Source organism: Macrotis lagotis, chromosome 1 (assembly GCF_037893015.1).
Source record: "Macrotis lagotis isolate mMagLag1 chromosome 1, bilby.v1.9.chrom.fasta, whole genome shotgun sequence".
Classification (NCBI taxonomy): Eukaryota; Metazoa; Chordata; class Mammalia; order Peramelemorphia; family Peramelidae; genus Macrotis; species Macrotis lagotis.
This window is the reverse complement of record NC_133658.1, coordinates 546062102-546079284: the sequence shown is the minus strand read 5'-3', so window position 1 is coordinate 546079284 and position 17183 is coordinate 546062102. Positions and strand designations below refer to the sequence as shown.

Here is a 17183-nt window from a genome sequence, read left to right as displayed (position 1 = left end):
TTCTTACTGTCCTTCACATAGAATACTCCACCTCTCTCCATTTCTTTGCACTATTTGTCCCCATGTCTTGACTATACTACATCACCTTCACCTTTTAGAATTTCCTTTAAAGCACTGCTCAAGAGAAACCTTTTAAATAGAGCTTTCCTAATTAGTCCAACTCTGAGTGCCCTGCCCAAATTTATGTTTTATATCTATATTCATGTTGTTTCTCCTAATGATCTTTCTGAGAACAGGGATTATTTTTTAAAAATTGCATACTGAGTACCTAGTATAGTGCCTGCCATACATAGTGGGCATATAATAAATTCTTGTCAGTTGACTGAATGATTATAAGATAATGAATCCATTGGAGTTTTACAGGGTCTACCTTCTTTATAACTTTAGTAATAGTTATTTTACCTATATACAAGATAAGATTCTTGTGCAGGAAAAAATATATATTTACAAAAGTCAATCTGATATGAAACTTTTTATTGTAAATAAAACCAAAATCAAGTATGTACAGCTCAGTAATAATGGTATTAAGCAGATTATTTTGTTCTAAAAATCAAGAATGACATTTATTAAATAATATGAGCTAATAATTTTTATTTTTCAATCATAATTGATCTTTTAGCCTACATAACATGATACATAATATAAATCTTTAATCCCAAGTAGTCCAATTTGAATTACATAACAATATAATGACTTAGTATTGGGAAAAATATTCGTTTCATTTGTCTTGTTATGAGAACCAAGCTATGACTAGGGTGATCAGGGCTCTGCCCAGGGCTCTAATAGATTTTAGCACCACAGAAAAACTGAGGTACTCTGTTTAACAAGAGTAATGAATAAAGTAGGGAGTTACCATATATTAGAGGCTCTGTCTCCTTTCTATCCCTTTGCCAAGCTGAATTTGTCTTTAAACGTTGGTTTTCAGACACTTTTCACACTCTTTGTCCCAAATTCATTTTGTATGTGTGAAGCTTGACTTGTACTTGAAAATGCTGTGTGAGAGACAATATCTTCTTATTTTTACCACTTAGTATTTAACTTTACCTGAACTCTCCCCATGATAAAAATATACTGAAGGGGAGAGTTCAGGTAAAGTTAAATACTAAGAGGAGGGGCAGCTAGGTGGTGCAGTGAATAGAGTACCAGCCCACGAGTCAGGAGGGACCTGATTTCAAATCCAACCTCAGACACTTGCTAATTATCTAGCTATGTGATCTTAAGCAAGTCACAACTCCACTGCCTTGCAAAAAAGCTAAAAAAAAAGTACTAAGAGGAAAGAGAGAAATCATTTAAAATTCATATCTGACATATTAAAACTATATTACCAAAATTATACTTGTACAATTTAGTAGAGTGAATTACTTTAGCCACTTTCAGAAAGGAATGTCTCCTTAGTAGTTGAAGATGATTCCAGCAACCTGAAGTGCTCAATTCTATTTGGAAGGGATCTAATCATTTCATACACCTGTGTATGTATAGAAATTGTCGGCAGAGAAGGTACTTTAATCTTCCCAGTGGTAGATGATATTGACTTCAGCATATCAGAAACTTTTTCCTGGAAGACTTTTGTTTTAACAGTGTAGAGGAGGAAAATTTGCAATCCCTATGGATGGAATGAAAACATAATTTTATTAGTTCAGAGATTAAAAATCAAAGAAGTATTCAGTGGAGCCATTAACCCTTCCCAATAACTTTCTTTTCAATTTATATGCTTACAATTAAGATTCATGTACTTACCCTAAGAGAGATAAAGTCCTAATCTGATTTAATATGCTCCTTGTGTCCATGAGCAAGTTACTTAATCTCTCACTGCTCTGGGCAATTCTCTGACTAAGGATTATGGAGGAGTTGATTTTCATGGTGGAGGAAGGGAAGTTTCTATATCAGGAGTTCCTTACATTGGTAAAATCACAGATCCTGAATTAAGTAATCATTTAGGAATTTAGAGCTTCCAATAAAAAATTACAAAAAAGAATCTTATTATTATTGAACTATTTACTATTAGTTATTTTTATTTCAAATGGCTATTAATAAATGGAAAAAAAAGTTTCTCAAACCCCCTTTAATCCACTTTCCCTGCTCAAAATGAAATTTGATAGGAGTAGCTTGGGCAGTATTCACTGAAATTAAAAAAACCAATAAGAGCTGTCTCCCAGTTTTTGAGTGGAACTTGCTCTATATCATATTTTGCAGTTTATTTAGACTACAATCATATAAGGAAATAAACTAATATGTGTGAGATTTTTCTGTTAATGTTTAGCCTGTGACTAATTGGTAGAAGTTTAGAAAGATTACTTGAAGAGAGGGCATTATCAATAAATAATGCATTTTAAGAATACACAAAGAATTCTGATATTACTGGAATATCCTTCATAGAATTAAAAGATTAAATATAGAATTGTAACTTTCAAATGGAATATTTGAAACTTCTGGGATGATAATTATATTTTTAGTTTTGCATATTGTACAAAATCGTACATTGTACATGTACCTCCATTTGAAATAAGTCTCTTGAAATTACAAAAGAGAAAGTCCAACTAGTGACAAAGAGATACAATAGCTAGATAAGAGGAGAGAGAGAGAGCAAAGACAGAGGGAGACAGAGGAGACAGACAGAGAGAGAGAGAGAGAGACAGACAGAGACAGAGAGAGACAGAGACAGAGAGACAGAGAGACAGACAGAGAGAGAGAGAGAGAGAGAGAGAGAGAGAGAGAGAGAGAGAGAGAGAGAGAGAGAGAGAGGATAGATAGAAATATTTTATTTTTCCTTAGTGCTTGAAGAGGATCAAAATGACATCATAATGCCAGGGTCAATGTATAGTATGTATGGCTGAGACTGATCATACCAATATGAGCTCAGAAGACTATCACAACTTGGACACAAATAATTTGGATGACCTTTTAAGAGGCAGGTGTCTCTAAATTTGTAATTTCTCACATTTCATTTGAGGTACCACAATTCTATTTTGCTCATAGAATACAGTGCCTTCTTTGATGTGAGGAGGCCATGCTGGATGATTCCATGCCAAATGTCTCTCATATTTCATAACTGATCAAAAAATTTTTCACAAAGTCCTTGTATCACTTCTTCTCATCACCAAATGAGCACCTGACTTGTGTGAATTCTCTGCAAAATAATCTTTTGGACTAGTCTTTGGGTCAATGTTTGGCCTATTGGAGTTGTTCTCTTTGCAGTAGAGTTTGAGTGCTTGGCAATTCAGCTTGAGAAAGAACTTGTCTGGTACCTTATCTTGCCAGGTGGTCTTCATAATCTTCCTAAGAAAATTCAAATGGTAGTAATTCAATTTCCTGGCATGAATTTGGTAACCCATCCAGATTTCACAGGCATACAATGACCCAGTAGACCTTCAGTTCAATAGGCATTTGATACCTTTTCTTTTTTCTATGGAGTCTCCCAAAAACTGACTAGTTCTGGCAACCTCTTCATTTATGTGTACATACCTGGAAAGTATACAACTAAGGTAAGTAAATTTATTCACAGCATTAAAAATTTCTTCATTTGTTGTTACCAATATATCGATGGTTTAGTGCTGAATGGTGGAGAGCCTCTGTTTTCTTGACATTAAGTGTTTAGCCAAAACTAGCACAAACCACAGAGAATCAAGCCATATTTTGCTGCATCTTAGCCTCTGAGATTGACTTGAGTGTACAATTGTCTGTGAACAAAAAAAATCTTGCACCAATTCTCCCTTCACTGTATTCTTGGTTTGTAATCTTTTCAAGTTAAATAATTTAACATCACTGTTGTAGCTGATCGTGATGCCATTTTTGTCCTTATTGATGTTATCTGTTGATTTTTTGTCCTTCATCTTAGAAGAAGACCATATATCAGAGAAGTGATGCCATGACAAGCAAGTGAATTGGACCTCCAGAGCAATCTGGGTCCAGTGGTTAGATATGATTCAGGATGACTGGAGATGGCCCTGGTTGCAAGGCAATCAGGGTTAAGTGACTTACCCAAGGTCAAACAGCTAATATGTGCCTGAGGTCATATTTAAACTCAGGACCTAACTTCAGGGCCAGTGATCTACCACTGAACTATCTAGCTGCCCTAATAGAGTCTCACAACATAGCTGAAAATATCATCAAAAAAAGCATGGAAACAAGTACCAGTTCTGCTGGGTAAAACATGAGAACATTGCCCATTATCCAAAACCTACGTGAATATGCTACCATAAAACTGATTTACAATTTCTCTGAGCAGTCAGAATCAAGGCTCTTGGTTAGATTGATGAATGCTCCTGCCATTTCTCCTGCAGTTGTCAGGCATATTGAACGTTCCTTAGCCCTTTCAGAAGCCACACTGGCTCTTAGGTAGATGACCATCTTGTAGGTGGACTCTGGAAAGAGGATGACCTCAACCTGTAGCAGTCAATGACTTCATCATTTAAGTGTTCACCCCAGGACCTGTCCTTATCACTGATTAGTGTGGCTCCCTTAGCTCTGAATAGTTGAGATACACCAAATGTCTTTGGTATATAAATAGCTCTCAAAGCATCATGCAATGCTTTGGATTGTCACTAGTACAAAACTGAATATCATTTACCTTTTTATTAAATCGAGAATTCCACATTCTCTAAGCTTGGCTTGAACTTTACCTCTGATAGAGGTAACATTTAGAGACAAACTATCCTGTTGGTAGACTGCAAAGTTCTCATTTTTTTGATTATCTAGTTTCTTAATTTCTCCATCATTTTTATCTAACCAATCCTGATGCAAGTGTTGTGGGTCAGATGGATAAATGCACAAATCTCTGAAAGCTGCTTACTCCTTTTCTGCCCCACCATTGACTCAGTTTTCTCTCAAAATCAATTACAAAATGTTCACAAATAGAGAAGTATTTTAATCTCTTGCTATTGAGTCTTCTGATAGTTGTCAAGTTTTGGGGCTGCTGCTTTTGTTGAATGTAAATGTTTAGCTAGAAGAGGATAAGTCACTAACTGGTCCAGCATTCTGCACCACACATAGCCTTCCTCACTCTCATATCCTATCCATCTCTTCTCCTTACAATGACATAGTCTATTAAATAAAAATACTTGCTGTGAAGGTGTAGCCATGAATTTTTGTTGCATTTAGGTAAATAGAATACAATGTTGTTGATTAGGACATGACATTTGCAAATCTTCAATAGTAAGTGATAATTTCTGTTGCCGTTTCCATATCCATTCCTCCCAAGTCATATTTGATAGTCTGTATCTATTTTGGAGTTAAAGTTACCTGGAATAGCAAGTTTGTCTTCTTTCAGTACATTGATGATGAGGGTCTTCTTTTGTAAGCATGAGCAGAGGAACTGGTACTCATTGCTTAGTAAATTAAGATACTTAATGTAGGTTTATTAGAACAGAAAAAAGTAAGAGTTACAAAGAACCTAAGAGATTTCATTCTGGAAAAGCTGACTCTAGAACCCAGCTCTCCTTTCCATGTACTGCTCATTCTGTTTGCTTGTTGGTTGATGATCATGATGATAATGATGACAATGATTGATTATTTAGGTCCTTCTATGACAGAAAATTATACTGCCCAAGTATAGATTAAACAACATTATCCTACCCATCCCTTTCCAAATTTTCTTTTGAAAACCATCTTACTCTCAGCTAAAGACAATGAGTCAACAGTTCTTTGGGAAGTATCATTTCTTTTAGAATAGGAGTAGGAAATCTTTTTTTCTGCCAAGGGTCATTTGAATATTTATAATATCATTCACAGGCTATATTTGGTCAAACATGAAATTAATTCATTTCTGAAAATTACTTAGATTTATTGTATTTCAATCCCCTACCTTCCTGGTGTCTTGACACCATCAGACCAATGTGGCACTCAGGCCAGAGGTTCTCTGCCCCAGCTTTAGAAGTATATATAGGAGACCTTGTGAAACAAGGATTGCTGGAGTACTTTGATTCCTCAGATAGCCTCATAATATACTTAATTATTACAATCAAATTGAAATTATTAAAGACACATCATCTGGAAAATCTTACTTTTAATTTCTTATTAATACAAATAGTACATATATAATAAATCCTTTGCTGGCAGAATCCACTGTCTCTTACTTAATCTTATTCTTCCATGCATCCAAAAAGAAATATTTCCAAACAAGATACTTCTCCCAAGTTAGAGGTTAAGAAACTAAATATATGGAGAAGAAAGACATGTCAGTTTAGCACTGAATGATGTGGGGAGGTAATGCTATCTCTATCTTGAATTGGAATCAAAAGGTACGCGGTATTAAAAACAAGAGAGCCTCTGAAGTCTTCCCAGGGTGGAATCTTTCTTTCCTTTTGAAGTGTTGTGAATTTTCATAATATATTTAAATGTTACCACAAGTATATATACTGAAGTCAAACTCAAATGATTATTTGATTAACAGCTGTATTGGATTATCTCCAACTGTTAACCATTTTAATAATCATGTTCTCTCTCTTTCTCTCTCTCTCTCTCTCTCTCTCTCTCTCTCTCTCTCTCTCTCACACACACACACACACACACACACACACACACACACACACACACACATTCTTCTATCCTCTCTATCTCTGACTCTCTATTTGCTATTATAAGTTCATAATAATCATAATAATCATATTTAATTTTTGCTTATCTAATTTTAGTAAGAAAAGGTAAAAAATACTAGTCTAAAAGATAGTTTTGAAAGTTTGCTAAATATGTTTAGTTTTCCACTTAGAAGTGATGGCTTTAGTTGCATACAAAATTGTGGGTTATAATCACAATCATTCCTAAAGGATCTAAGCTCCTAAAATAACTATGTGGTACTGTCTATATCCACTCTATCCAAAAAAAAAAAAATGAACAGCTGGTTAAGGAGATAGTTTCTAAAAATGGGACTCAGATTTCTGAACCATGCCTTAAAATATAGGAATGACAGCTATCAACAGTAGAACATATTTATTTAAGGTCCTTAAAATTGAAAAGAAAAAAACTTTAAAATTAAATTTGGAATAAGGAAGAGTTTATAGATATGCACTAAGCAAAATACTAAAAAGAATATAGAAAGAAGAAAAGCATTTGTGATGTCCAGAAGTATACAGGAGACAAAAATCCAAGAAAGGAACCAAAATTAAAGCCCCTGCCCTCAAACATCTGCTCAACAAGTTTCTTTGTTTAGACAACAAGCAAAATGCCTTAATGCCAAAAGGCAAATTTGATCTCAGGAATATACTTGAGACTTGGTGGGGTGAAAACCAGAATTAGATTACGGCTCTAGTTAGCAATATCTTAATTTTGGGGGCAGCTAGGTGGCGCAGTGAATAGAGCACAGGCCCTGGAGTCAGGAGTACCTGAGTTCAAATCCAGCCTCAGACACTTAATAATTACTTAGCTGTGTGGCCTTGGACAAGCCACTTAACCCCATTGCCTTGCAAAAAAAAAAAAAAAGAAAAAAACCTAAAAAAAAGAAAAAGAAATATCTTAATTTTAAAAGACAGAATAGGTATAAGGGTATATTAAGAAGTTAAATAATAGGAGGATACATATCCAGGAAACCAAAAGAGGTAGCATGATGAAGAGAGCATTCAGGTGAAAATCAATGGGAGGAAGAATGATTTAGTCAAGGTAGTAATATGAGACACATAATGGAAGGATAACTAGATGATGAATTTGGGAAATATCATAATCCTGGTCCAGAGTCAAGAAATAGTAGTGATGGTGTATTTCAATTACCTAAACATTTACTAGAGTCTTTTTTCTGCCAAAATCAATGTAGCTAATAGCTTCTTCACTTTCCTTAATCATAAATCCATCCTTCAAAAAGTAGAGAAATACAGTGAAGTTCTAGGTTGGAGATGCTACTTATTTAATAGAGAGGAGATGGTTGTTGGGGAGGAAATAAAATGAGCCCTATGGGATAAGGAAGGCAAGGGATCACTCCCTCAAAGTTTGTGTCAGAGAAAGAAGAGAAAGTTTGTTGTAGTCCAACAACCCTAGATTTTGGGAAAGCAGATATCAAAAGATGCAGAGATAGAAATTGGTAAGCTCCTATGGTCTAAAATTATTTTGGAGAAGTCAATCCAGAAAGAATGGTAAACTCTCAAGAATAAAATATTGAAGACATAAAGGAAAATAATTTTGATATGGAGGAAAAAATTTTGTCTGAGGAGATCAATATAGGTGCTCTGAGAACACATCAATTAACTAAAAAATTTGAGAAACTATATTCAGGATAAGAAAGCTTTATCCTCTGTTAAGGGAGGATAAATATATTAGTGCTTGATAGAGTCCTAGGAAAGCAAAGCAGTATCAGTATTCAGAATAAGCTGAGACTAGTAAGGACAAGCAAATGACATTAGTTTAGGATTCTTATTAGAAGCAATTTTGGGTGCAGGAAGATGACCAAAGAGGCAAGAAGTTTGACACATCAATAATGATGATGGGGAACATAGTAGGAAGAACTACTAAATTTTGTTTTTGCTACAAAAGAAAATGATCTTTGGACTGAGAAGGTTAGAATCAAGTTCTTACTTGAGCAACTAAAAGACACAGTAGATAAAGCATGAGACCTTGAAAACAGGGAAGTCCAAGTTCAAATTCTGCATCAGACACTGAGACTGTGTAGTCCTTGGCACATCATTTAACTTCTCTATGCCTCAGATTTTTCCTCTTTAAAGTGGGGATAATCATCGTACCTACCTCAAAAAACTGTGTTGATGACCAAATAAGTTAACATATGTAAAGCATTTTGCAAATCTTCGAGTATTGTGTAAATACTGATTGTTGCTATAGCTGTAGCTTTTGTTAAGATAAGTAAGAATGATGAGGGTATCCAACTACCTTCAATTCTTCAAGTCAACAAACCCAGATTAACTATATCCCAATTTATGAACCAAACAGATAAGTGATTTCTGTTCTGAATATCAGTCATCTCTGAGATATTATGGAGAGCCAGGGAGGTTCCCTCTTAGGTTGGGATGGGCAAATATTTCAAGTTTGAGAAATGAGAAAGGACGAATTCTAAAAACTATTGTTCCATAGGCTTGACTTTAATACCAAGGACATTCAAAATTTGGAGTGGTTTTTGAGCTTTTAGAAAGGAAAGTGATGATTGTCAAAGGTAAATGTAGACTTATCAATAACAGATCATGCCAGAATAACTTTATTTCCTTATTTCAAAAAAGGATATTAGTCTATTATATCAGAGGGACTCTGTTGACAAGATATACATGTGGATGACGTCATGAAGCTAGCTTTTCCTGGAGCTTTTCCCTATGCAACTTTAAATGAAGTGTCTACATAGATATTAAAGCTACAGATTCTACCAAAAAAAGGTGTAAACAAGTTTTCAACTATAGAAATAAGGAGGAAATTTTTAGGGAAAACAGTCTCAATACTAGAGCAAGAAGACACACTAGTCCTTGAAAGAATACACAAGTATGCCTCCAGAAAGAGACTGCAGGATAAAAGCTCCAAGGACTATCATAGTCAAATTCTACAATTCTCAAATAAAGAAGAAAATACAGCAAACAGCTAAAAAGAAACAATTTAAATACAATTGAAGTACAATCAGAATTACACAGGACTTATCAGCTTCAGTCTTAAAGGATCAGAGGATCTGGAATATGATATTTTGAAGGGTAAAGGACCTTGAATTTCACCAAGAATTTACTCCCTGAAAAATCCAGCATATTCTGTCAGGGGGAAAGATGGATGTTCAATGAAATAGGAGAAGATTTCCAAAATTTCCTGATAAAAAGACCAGAACTGAAACAGAGAATTTGATCTTCAAATATAACACCCAAGAAATGCATAAAAAGAGAAAGGGCAAGGGGGAAAAAAACAAATGTTAGTCAAGAACATTAAATTGTATTCAACCCCACAAGGGAAGAAAACACTTGTAACTCTTGAGAATTACATTACTCTTAACCATAGTTAAAGGGTTAATTATAGTGAAGTTATGTGCATAGTAGGTTCTTGTTCTTTGTTATCAAAGAAGACCAAAATGAAAATATAAGGTTTGAGACAAATTACAGTGTGTTTGACTGATCAGACCAATACTAATTCAGAATGATCTACCACAGTTCAGGCACAAAAAAACATATGTATCTCATGTTCCCTTGAATTAGTTTAATACTGCCTTGCTCATAAAACTCAGCACTTTCTCTGATGAGGGCACTTTTTTTTTGCTAGGTGGTCCAGTGCCAGTGTCTCCCATGCCTTATAATCAATTCTAAAGTTCTTAAGAGAGAGCCCTTCAGGGTGTCCCGGTACTTAGAGGCTCTATGCATTAATTAAATCAGAAGTGATTTTACCAAATATTTAGAGGTTTGTAGTACCATAGGGGCAGAGGGTGAGAGAGTACTCAGAAGAGTTGGACATAAAGAGATTTAGAAGTGATCTTAATATGAATCCATACTTTAGATAATGAGGGTTTTAGTATAATGGTTGGGGTGCTAAAGGGGCAGAAGGAGAGAGTGTATCAGATATTTTGGTTGGAGAGGGTTGGAGAGTTATGGTTGGAGTACTATATAGATGGAGTTAGAGGAACTAGACATGAAAACATCATGAAGAGATTTTGCTTTACTTGATGCTTTGGCTACAATTGGAGGGAGTATACTTGCCAGGGGGTATAAATGGTTCATGAAATTTGGCTTTGCTTGCATGATGCTTTGCCTCATGAGGATTGTGTGTTCATGGAGGATACTAAAAAAGGGGGTAAGGTATAAAGTGATTATAATTTGATATGAAAAAAAGACAAGATATACATGTCAGTTTTCTACTAGTTATCTGATGAAGGCTCTGATTTCCTTGAGAAAAGATGAAGAAATATACATTATTAAAGCAATCAATCAATATGTATTTGTTTAATCTCTGCAATGTTCCATGCTCTTTTTTTTTTTTTTTTAGGATTTTGCAAGGCAAATGGGGTTAAGTGGCTTGCCCAAGGCCACACAGCTAGGTAATTATTAAGTGTCTGAGGCCGAATTTGAACTTAGGTACTCCTGACTCCAGGGCTGGTGCTCTATCCACTGCGCCACCTAGCCACCCCAGCCATGCTCTTTCTTAAAAATTAGTGTGGACACAAAGACAAAATAAAGCTAGTCTCTGCTCTTAAAGAACTTACATTCTAATGAGAGAGCAACATGTCCATTGCTAAGTATGCACAAAGCACATACAAAGCAGATCACTAACCATCAGGAAAGAGCAATGACAATTATAAAATGGAAGCAATATATAAGAGACTGCTAGGTAGTGCAGGAGATAGAATGCTGGCCCTAGAGTCAGGAAGACCTGCATTCAAATCTGCCTCAGACACTTATTAGTTGTGTGACCCTGAGCAAGTCACTTAATTCCTGTTTGTCTCAATTTTCTCAACCCTAAAATGAGCTGGAGAAGGAAATGCCAAACCAAGCCAGTGTCTTTGTCAAGAAAAACCACAAATAGGGTCATGAAGAAGTCAGACATGAATGAATGATTCAACAACAACAAAACAACAAAACTGAGGTGAATGCAAAGTGGAGCATGGATAGAATTTTGTAAGTAGAGTTGTCAAACACAAGGATAGCTTCTACCTTCAACATTCCAAGTGCTGGCTAAACTAGATTAATATATAATTTGGAAATATTTAACAAAATAATTTAAGATACAATAGTACACAATGATAAGAAGTGATTTAGTGGCCCCTTTTTCTACTTAAGTTCAATGCTACTGACATGCAGGGATTCCTATTCAAGTATGTTGGACTAGATGACCCCCTAAGGTCCTTTCCAATTTAAGAGACTCTGGGATTCTGCAATTCCATGTTGCCTAACAAATACCTAGGGGAGATTCAAATATCCTGACCCTGCTTCAAAGTTATAGAAGATAATTACTTGACCCAGGATGATTCAATCTCAGTGAGGGGGAGAGCTCTGTCACTTTTGAGGCTGTTTTTTATACATACCTGTGTCGTGTTGAAAAAGCAGAATAAATAACCAAAGATGCTTTTTACAGTGTCATCATCAATTAGCATCAGGTAACCCAGAATCCAAGTAAGCCCAAAGAGCACAGCAATGGATAACATACTAAAAATCTTCTTCATGATTGAGTTCTTTTTTGTGCTGGATAAGGAAAAAAAAGAAAAAAGAATGGTCCAGGAATATTTGCACCAGGAATATTATCACTACTACCACCTTCATTTGGCCTCATCAGGGATAGGGACAAGACTTAGGACTCATTGATATAGATAACTCCTTGGACCCATTTTTATTTATGCTGCATAAGGTAGAGGGTCCACAACTTTATAACATTGCATATTATTACATATTTTTAAAGTATTTATCTAATTTGTTAATTTTTTCTTTTTTAAAAAATTCTTCATTATAAAAGATTGTTCTGTAGAAAAATTGAAAGGATTAAGGGAAAAACAAAGTTATGCAAAACCAAAGGTACCAATTAAACATGAAAAATATTAATCTTTATGAAAATTATAAGTATGTGTATAATAATTCTAAGCTCATTGGTGGTTATAGTGTATTCTACTGGGGATTACTTTTTAAGATTGTAATGAAATTTTATTGTGATGAATATAATAATAGTATCAGTCTGGAAGATAATCTTCTTTTTATTCTTGGACAGCTGTCCTGATCTACATCTTGCCACTGGACCCAGATGATGCCATGGGAGGAGAGTGGTGACTTTGCACTGTCCAGTCTCACCTAAATCCAGTTCACAGAAAATCTTGATATCACTTCCCTGTGTCATAATCTTCTTCCAGAGTGAAGGACAAACAAGATGACCCTGAGCAAGTGACCTAATCTTTGAATCAGTTTTTTCTTCTACAAAATAATAGCCTTTACCTCCCAAGATTGTTGGGATAAAGTGAGATATTATATGTAAAGAATTTTATACACCTCAAAGTGCTAAGTAAATATTCATTCACTATTATTACTACTTGTGTGTGAGTGTGTGTATGTAGTTTGTCTTTTGGAACATCTTTCTTTCGTCCCAGTCCCAAGCTTTATGTTAACCAATTAAAAGAGAGGGTAAGGTATCTGCTGGTAATAAAACAGGATGAAACTTTTTCTAATCTAACTATGCTCCTTTGTCTCATTAACCTTTGCACAGGACAGGACTCCTTGTCTGACTTTTTATTGATTGGTGTACCCCATGCTTTCTCACTCTCTGTTGGCACATTATCTGACAAATTTTATTATCTCTTAATGACTTTGCATTTTAAGTTGCCTCTTATTATGTTTGATAGAAGGATGAATCCTAGCAGTTTAGAGCTAGGAACCACCTTTGAGATCATCTATTCCAACCCCCTCATTTTGCAAATTAGGAAATCGAGTTAACTGATTTGTCAGAAGTAACACAGTTGACTGGCAAACAGCAGGACTGGGAGTATATGAAGCCACATCTTCTACTTGCAATTTTCATTAAATTACTCGGCTTTATTGGGTGACCACAGTGTACTTATGATTCTCCTGGAATTCATGCTTCCAAGTGGATAATCAGAGGTGGAAGCAATATCAATAGTAAATATAAAAGATGGAGTTAGAGTCTCCAAAACGTCCCAATTGCTTCACTTTAAAGCCATCAAGCTCTAAGTCATTACTAGTGACTTCCATTCAATATTAATTCTCTCCTAATCTCTTGAGTGACCAATGATATATGTTTGCCAGAAAACTATCTGAGATAAAGGATCATAAAACAAATCCAAACTAATTGAATGACATGTGTTCCAGGCTTGGTCTGACTCAGAACAGTCCTCCTGAGAGTTTGAGTTCATTATTGGAACAAAATGAGACCAAAAATGAACATTAAGAGATTGAGTGGTTCTTTGAAGCAGGCTTTTAAATTTTCAAAGATTTCTCCGAAGAACATACAAGCAATTTGAAAATTTCTGTTTTTTTTTCTAGAAGTTCAGATCAAATACCTCTCTCATCCATCTCATTTTTCATTCATTCATTTATTTTATAAAGATTTATAGCACCTCATCCTCAGTTCAGTACTTACAGGTTTACAGTAACACCTATAGGTATCACAAGTACTCTGTGGGTCTTCTCTCCTAATCCTATCATTTTTTGTTTTGTTGCTTTTTTTTGCAAGGCAATAGGGTGTCAAATGACTTGCCCAAGGTCACAACTAAGTAATTAAAGTGTCTGAGGCCAGTTTTGAACTCAAGTTCTCCTGATTCCAGGACCAGTGCTTGATCCACTGAGCCACCTACCTATCCCTCCTAATACTATTATTACTCATGAGTTCCAACTCTTCAACAGATGGAACTAGCCAAATAAAAGATATTTGAATAGTGTCTACAAAAAATTCTTTCCCTTCGCACATATTATATTCCAGGCAAATTGGATTGTTATGCTTTCTCTGACCTCATCCTGTTGCTCATTACCATTCTACATTTCTAAAATGAAATCCCTCTGCCTATTCAAATCTCTTTCTTCCTCCTATGCTTAGCTCATATTCTCCCTCTTTCAGGAAACTTTCCCTAATTCTCTCTGTAGCATCCCATCCTTCCCCACTGTAACTGAATGTATTACATTTTGCCTCAAATTTTTCTAGTGTATTTTATTTGTATTGCATCTGTTTTCCCCTACCACAGTTTACTTTGTAGTCTTTATATCAGTATATCTGCCATATTCTCCTTAATAAACTCTTGGAGGATTAGGACTGGGTTTTCCCTCTTCCTTAGTAACTCTCTATTTCCTTAGAATTTACACATATTCTAGGCTTAATAGATGTTTATTCAATTTATTTGAAGACATGGGCCTCTCCTTGGGGATTTTACAATTTAGTAAGATGGTAAGTCATAAACTATTACCTGAAAAGTGCATTAGAGAACTGAAAAACAAATATGTAATGTGAAAGTCCAAGGAAAAAGCCATTTCTGATTGGATGATCAAGAAGGTTACATATGGGGGGGGCTTTAAAAGATGGACAGAAATTAATTGAGAAAATTTGGGGAAAGAGTATGATTATACTAATTAATCTTATCTTGTGATTTTACCCAATGACTTATTATAGTAAGCTGAAAATTGATGTCTCCAGTGTTTTCCTCTCTACATAACTTTTCTCCTACTGTACTAAAGGCCTAACTTTGACTCTATTGTTCTCTTGTTTAAGGACCTTCAGCAATCCCCTCCATTGCCCACAAAAAAAAAACAATACAGATTGGCATTCAAGGCCTTGCCACAATTAGTTTCACTCTAATTTTCCAACTTTCTTTTGCACTACTAACTTTGGCATATTCCATATTTCAGCAAATTAATACAAGGATTGTTTCATGGTTTTGCTGTGTTTCATCTTTGTATTTTCAGTGCTTATTGCTTGATTGATTGAGGTCCTTGGTCTCATCAATCCCTTTTCCTACTCCCCTGCCTATATATATGAAGGTCATCCCCAGTGAATGAACCATATTCCTTAACATTCTTCCAACTTTTCCCTTTGACATCCTTTCTTTTATTCTCAGTTCAGAAAGATTTTTTTTCAGTATCCCTTCCCTAATCCCCTTCATAAATACAGACCACCTTGTCTGACCTCTGTTATATGCTTACACAATTTTCTGTTATTGCAGTTGTTTGTAAACAGAATTGTTTTTCAAAATTTGTCTCAGCCATCTAGAGAAGGCAGGGACTATACTACTTCCCATCTTTGAGTCCTCACAGATGCCCAGGGTCTGGCATATAGGGATTTAAAATTTATTTATTAAATTGAATTAAATTAAATATTTTTGATTTAATATAAAATCAAAATTAAATAAATATGATTAAATCATAATTCTTTGGTGTTATGTTCATTATGAAATGTAAATAATATTTAATATGATGGTTTATATAATAATATAGAATACATAATATATAGATTACGTCCATGAAGAGTAGCATGATATAGTTGGTAGGAGGTTTGGCCTTGGAATCATGAAGACTTGACTTCAGTTCCTGCCTCTGACATGTACTAACTTTGTGATCAAAGATTCTTACCTTCTCAGTGACCCCTGATAATATTCTCCTATTATAACTTTCTTTGTTTCTCTGTTTCTTTCTCCTTTATTGTGTGGAAGCAATTGAGGTTAATTGACTTTCCCAGTATCACACAGCTAGTAAATAAATATCTAAGTCAGAATTTGAACTCAGATCTGCCTGACTCCAGGATCAGTTCTTTAACTACCATGAGATTTTTAAAGGCGTTGTTGAACTGAATTGGTGGATGGAGTTTCTACACCAAGGAAACTTCTGCTAGTTATCTCCAATTTATTCTTTTTATTTCTTTTTGTACATAATTGCTTTCATGTAGGTCCTCTCATGAGGGTCATTTTTAAAAAAAAGAAAATTATTTATTTAAGGTAATGGGGTTAAGTGACTTACCTAAGATCACACAGCTAGGCAATTAAGTGTTTGGGCTTAGATTTGAACTCAGGTTCTCCTAGCTCCAGGACTGGTGCTCTAATCCTGTACCACCTAGCTATAAAAACTACTTTTGCCTTTCTTCACATCCCTGTTACTTAAGGAGTACTTGAACTTAGTAAGTGCTTATGATTGTTGATTTGTCTTTGAATCACAGAGGAGTTTATCAGGTATTGACTGAAGCTAGATGAATGACATGAAAAGGCTCCTGGTAATATGCAACATATAGAAGTCTTTAGGGTATTTCCTATCTTCTTCCATTTTTCTAGCTCCTCTTCCCAGGGCCAAAATAGTGGTTGCTACATTTTTTGTTGTTATTCCAACATTCAGTCATGTCTGATTTTGGGGACCTTGTGCTCCCTATTACTATCTATGGGATTTTCTTTGGCAAAGATACTTGAAGTGGTTTGCCATTTCCCTTTCCAGTAGATTAAGACAAAAAGAAATTAAATGATTTGTCCAAAGTCACACAACTGAGGCTAGATTTGAACTTGAGCCATTCCTGACTCCAGACCCAGCACTCTATCCACTGAGCCACCTAGCTACCTCTCTAAGCACATAATAGATGCTTAATAAATGTTCATTAACCAACTGACATCTCACATTGATGAAATATAAAGATATATATGTATATTATACATTATACATAATTTACATATCTAAGTTATCTTAAATGATCTTTTTTCTCTTGAATTTTGCTTTCTTTTTCAATTTGGCTCACATAAGCCAAAAGAGAAGCATCTTATCATCAAACTGTTAGGGGATAAAAATAATTGAATATTATAGAGAAAGAGATATACTACACAGCCAACTAGCAAC

General features: G+C 35.0%; 1 protein-coding gene across 1 annotated transcript in view; it reads right to left on the bottom strand.

Annotated features, from left to right (window-relative positions):
• Window positions 1-1363: 1363 nt before the first annotated feature.
• The window catches only part of ADGRG7 (adhesion G protein-coupled receptor G7), a 76905-nt gene continuing 61085 nt past the window's right edge, over window positions 1364-17183 (bottom strand). Inside the window, exons 15-16 of the mRNA XM_074210968.1 lie at window positions 11912-12068; window positions 1364-1603 (exon numbers count right to left, since the gene is read on the bottom strand). Of these exons, the coding sequence (XP_074067069.1) occupies window positions 1364-1603; window positions 11912-12068 (397 nt within the window). The remainder of the gene's footprint in view (window positions 1604-11911; window positions 12069-17183) is intronic.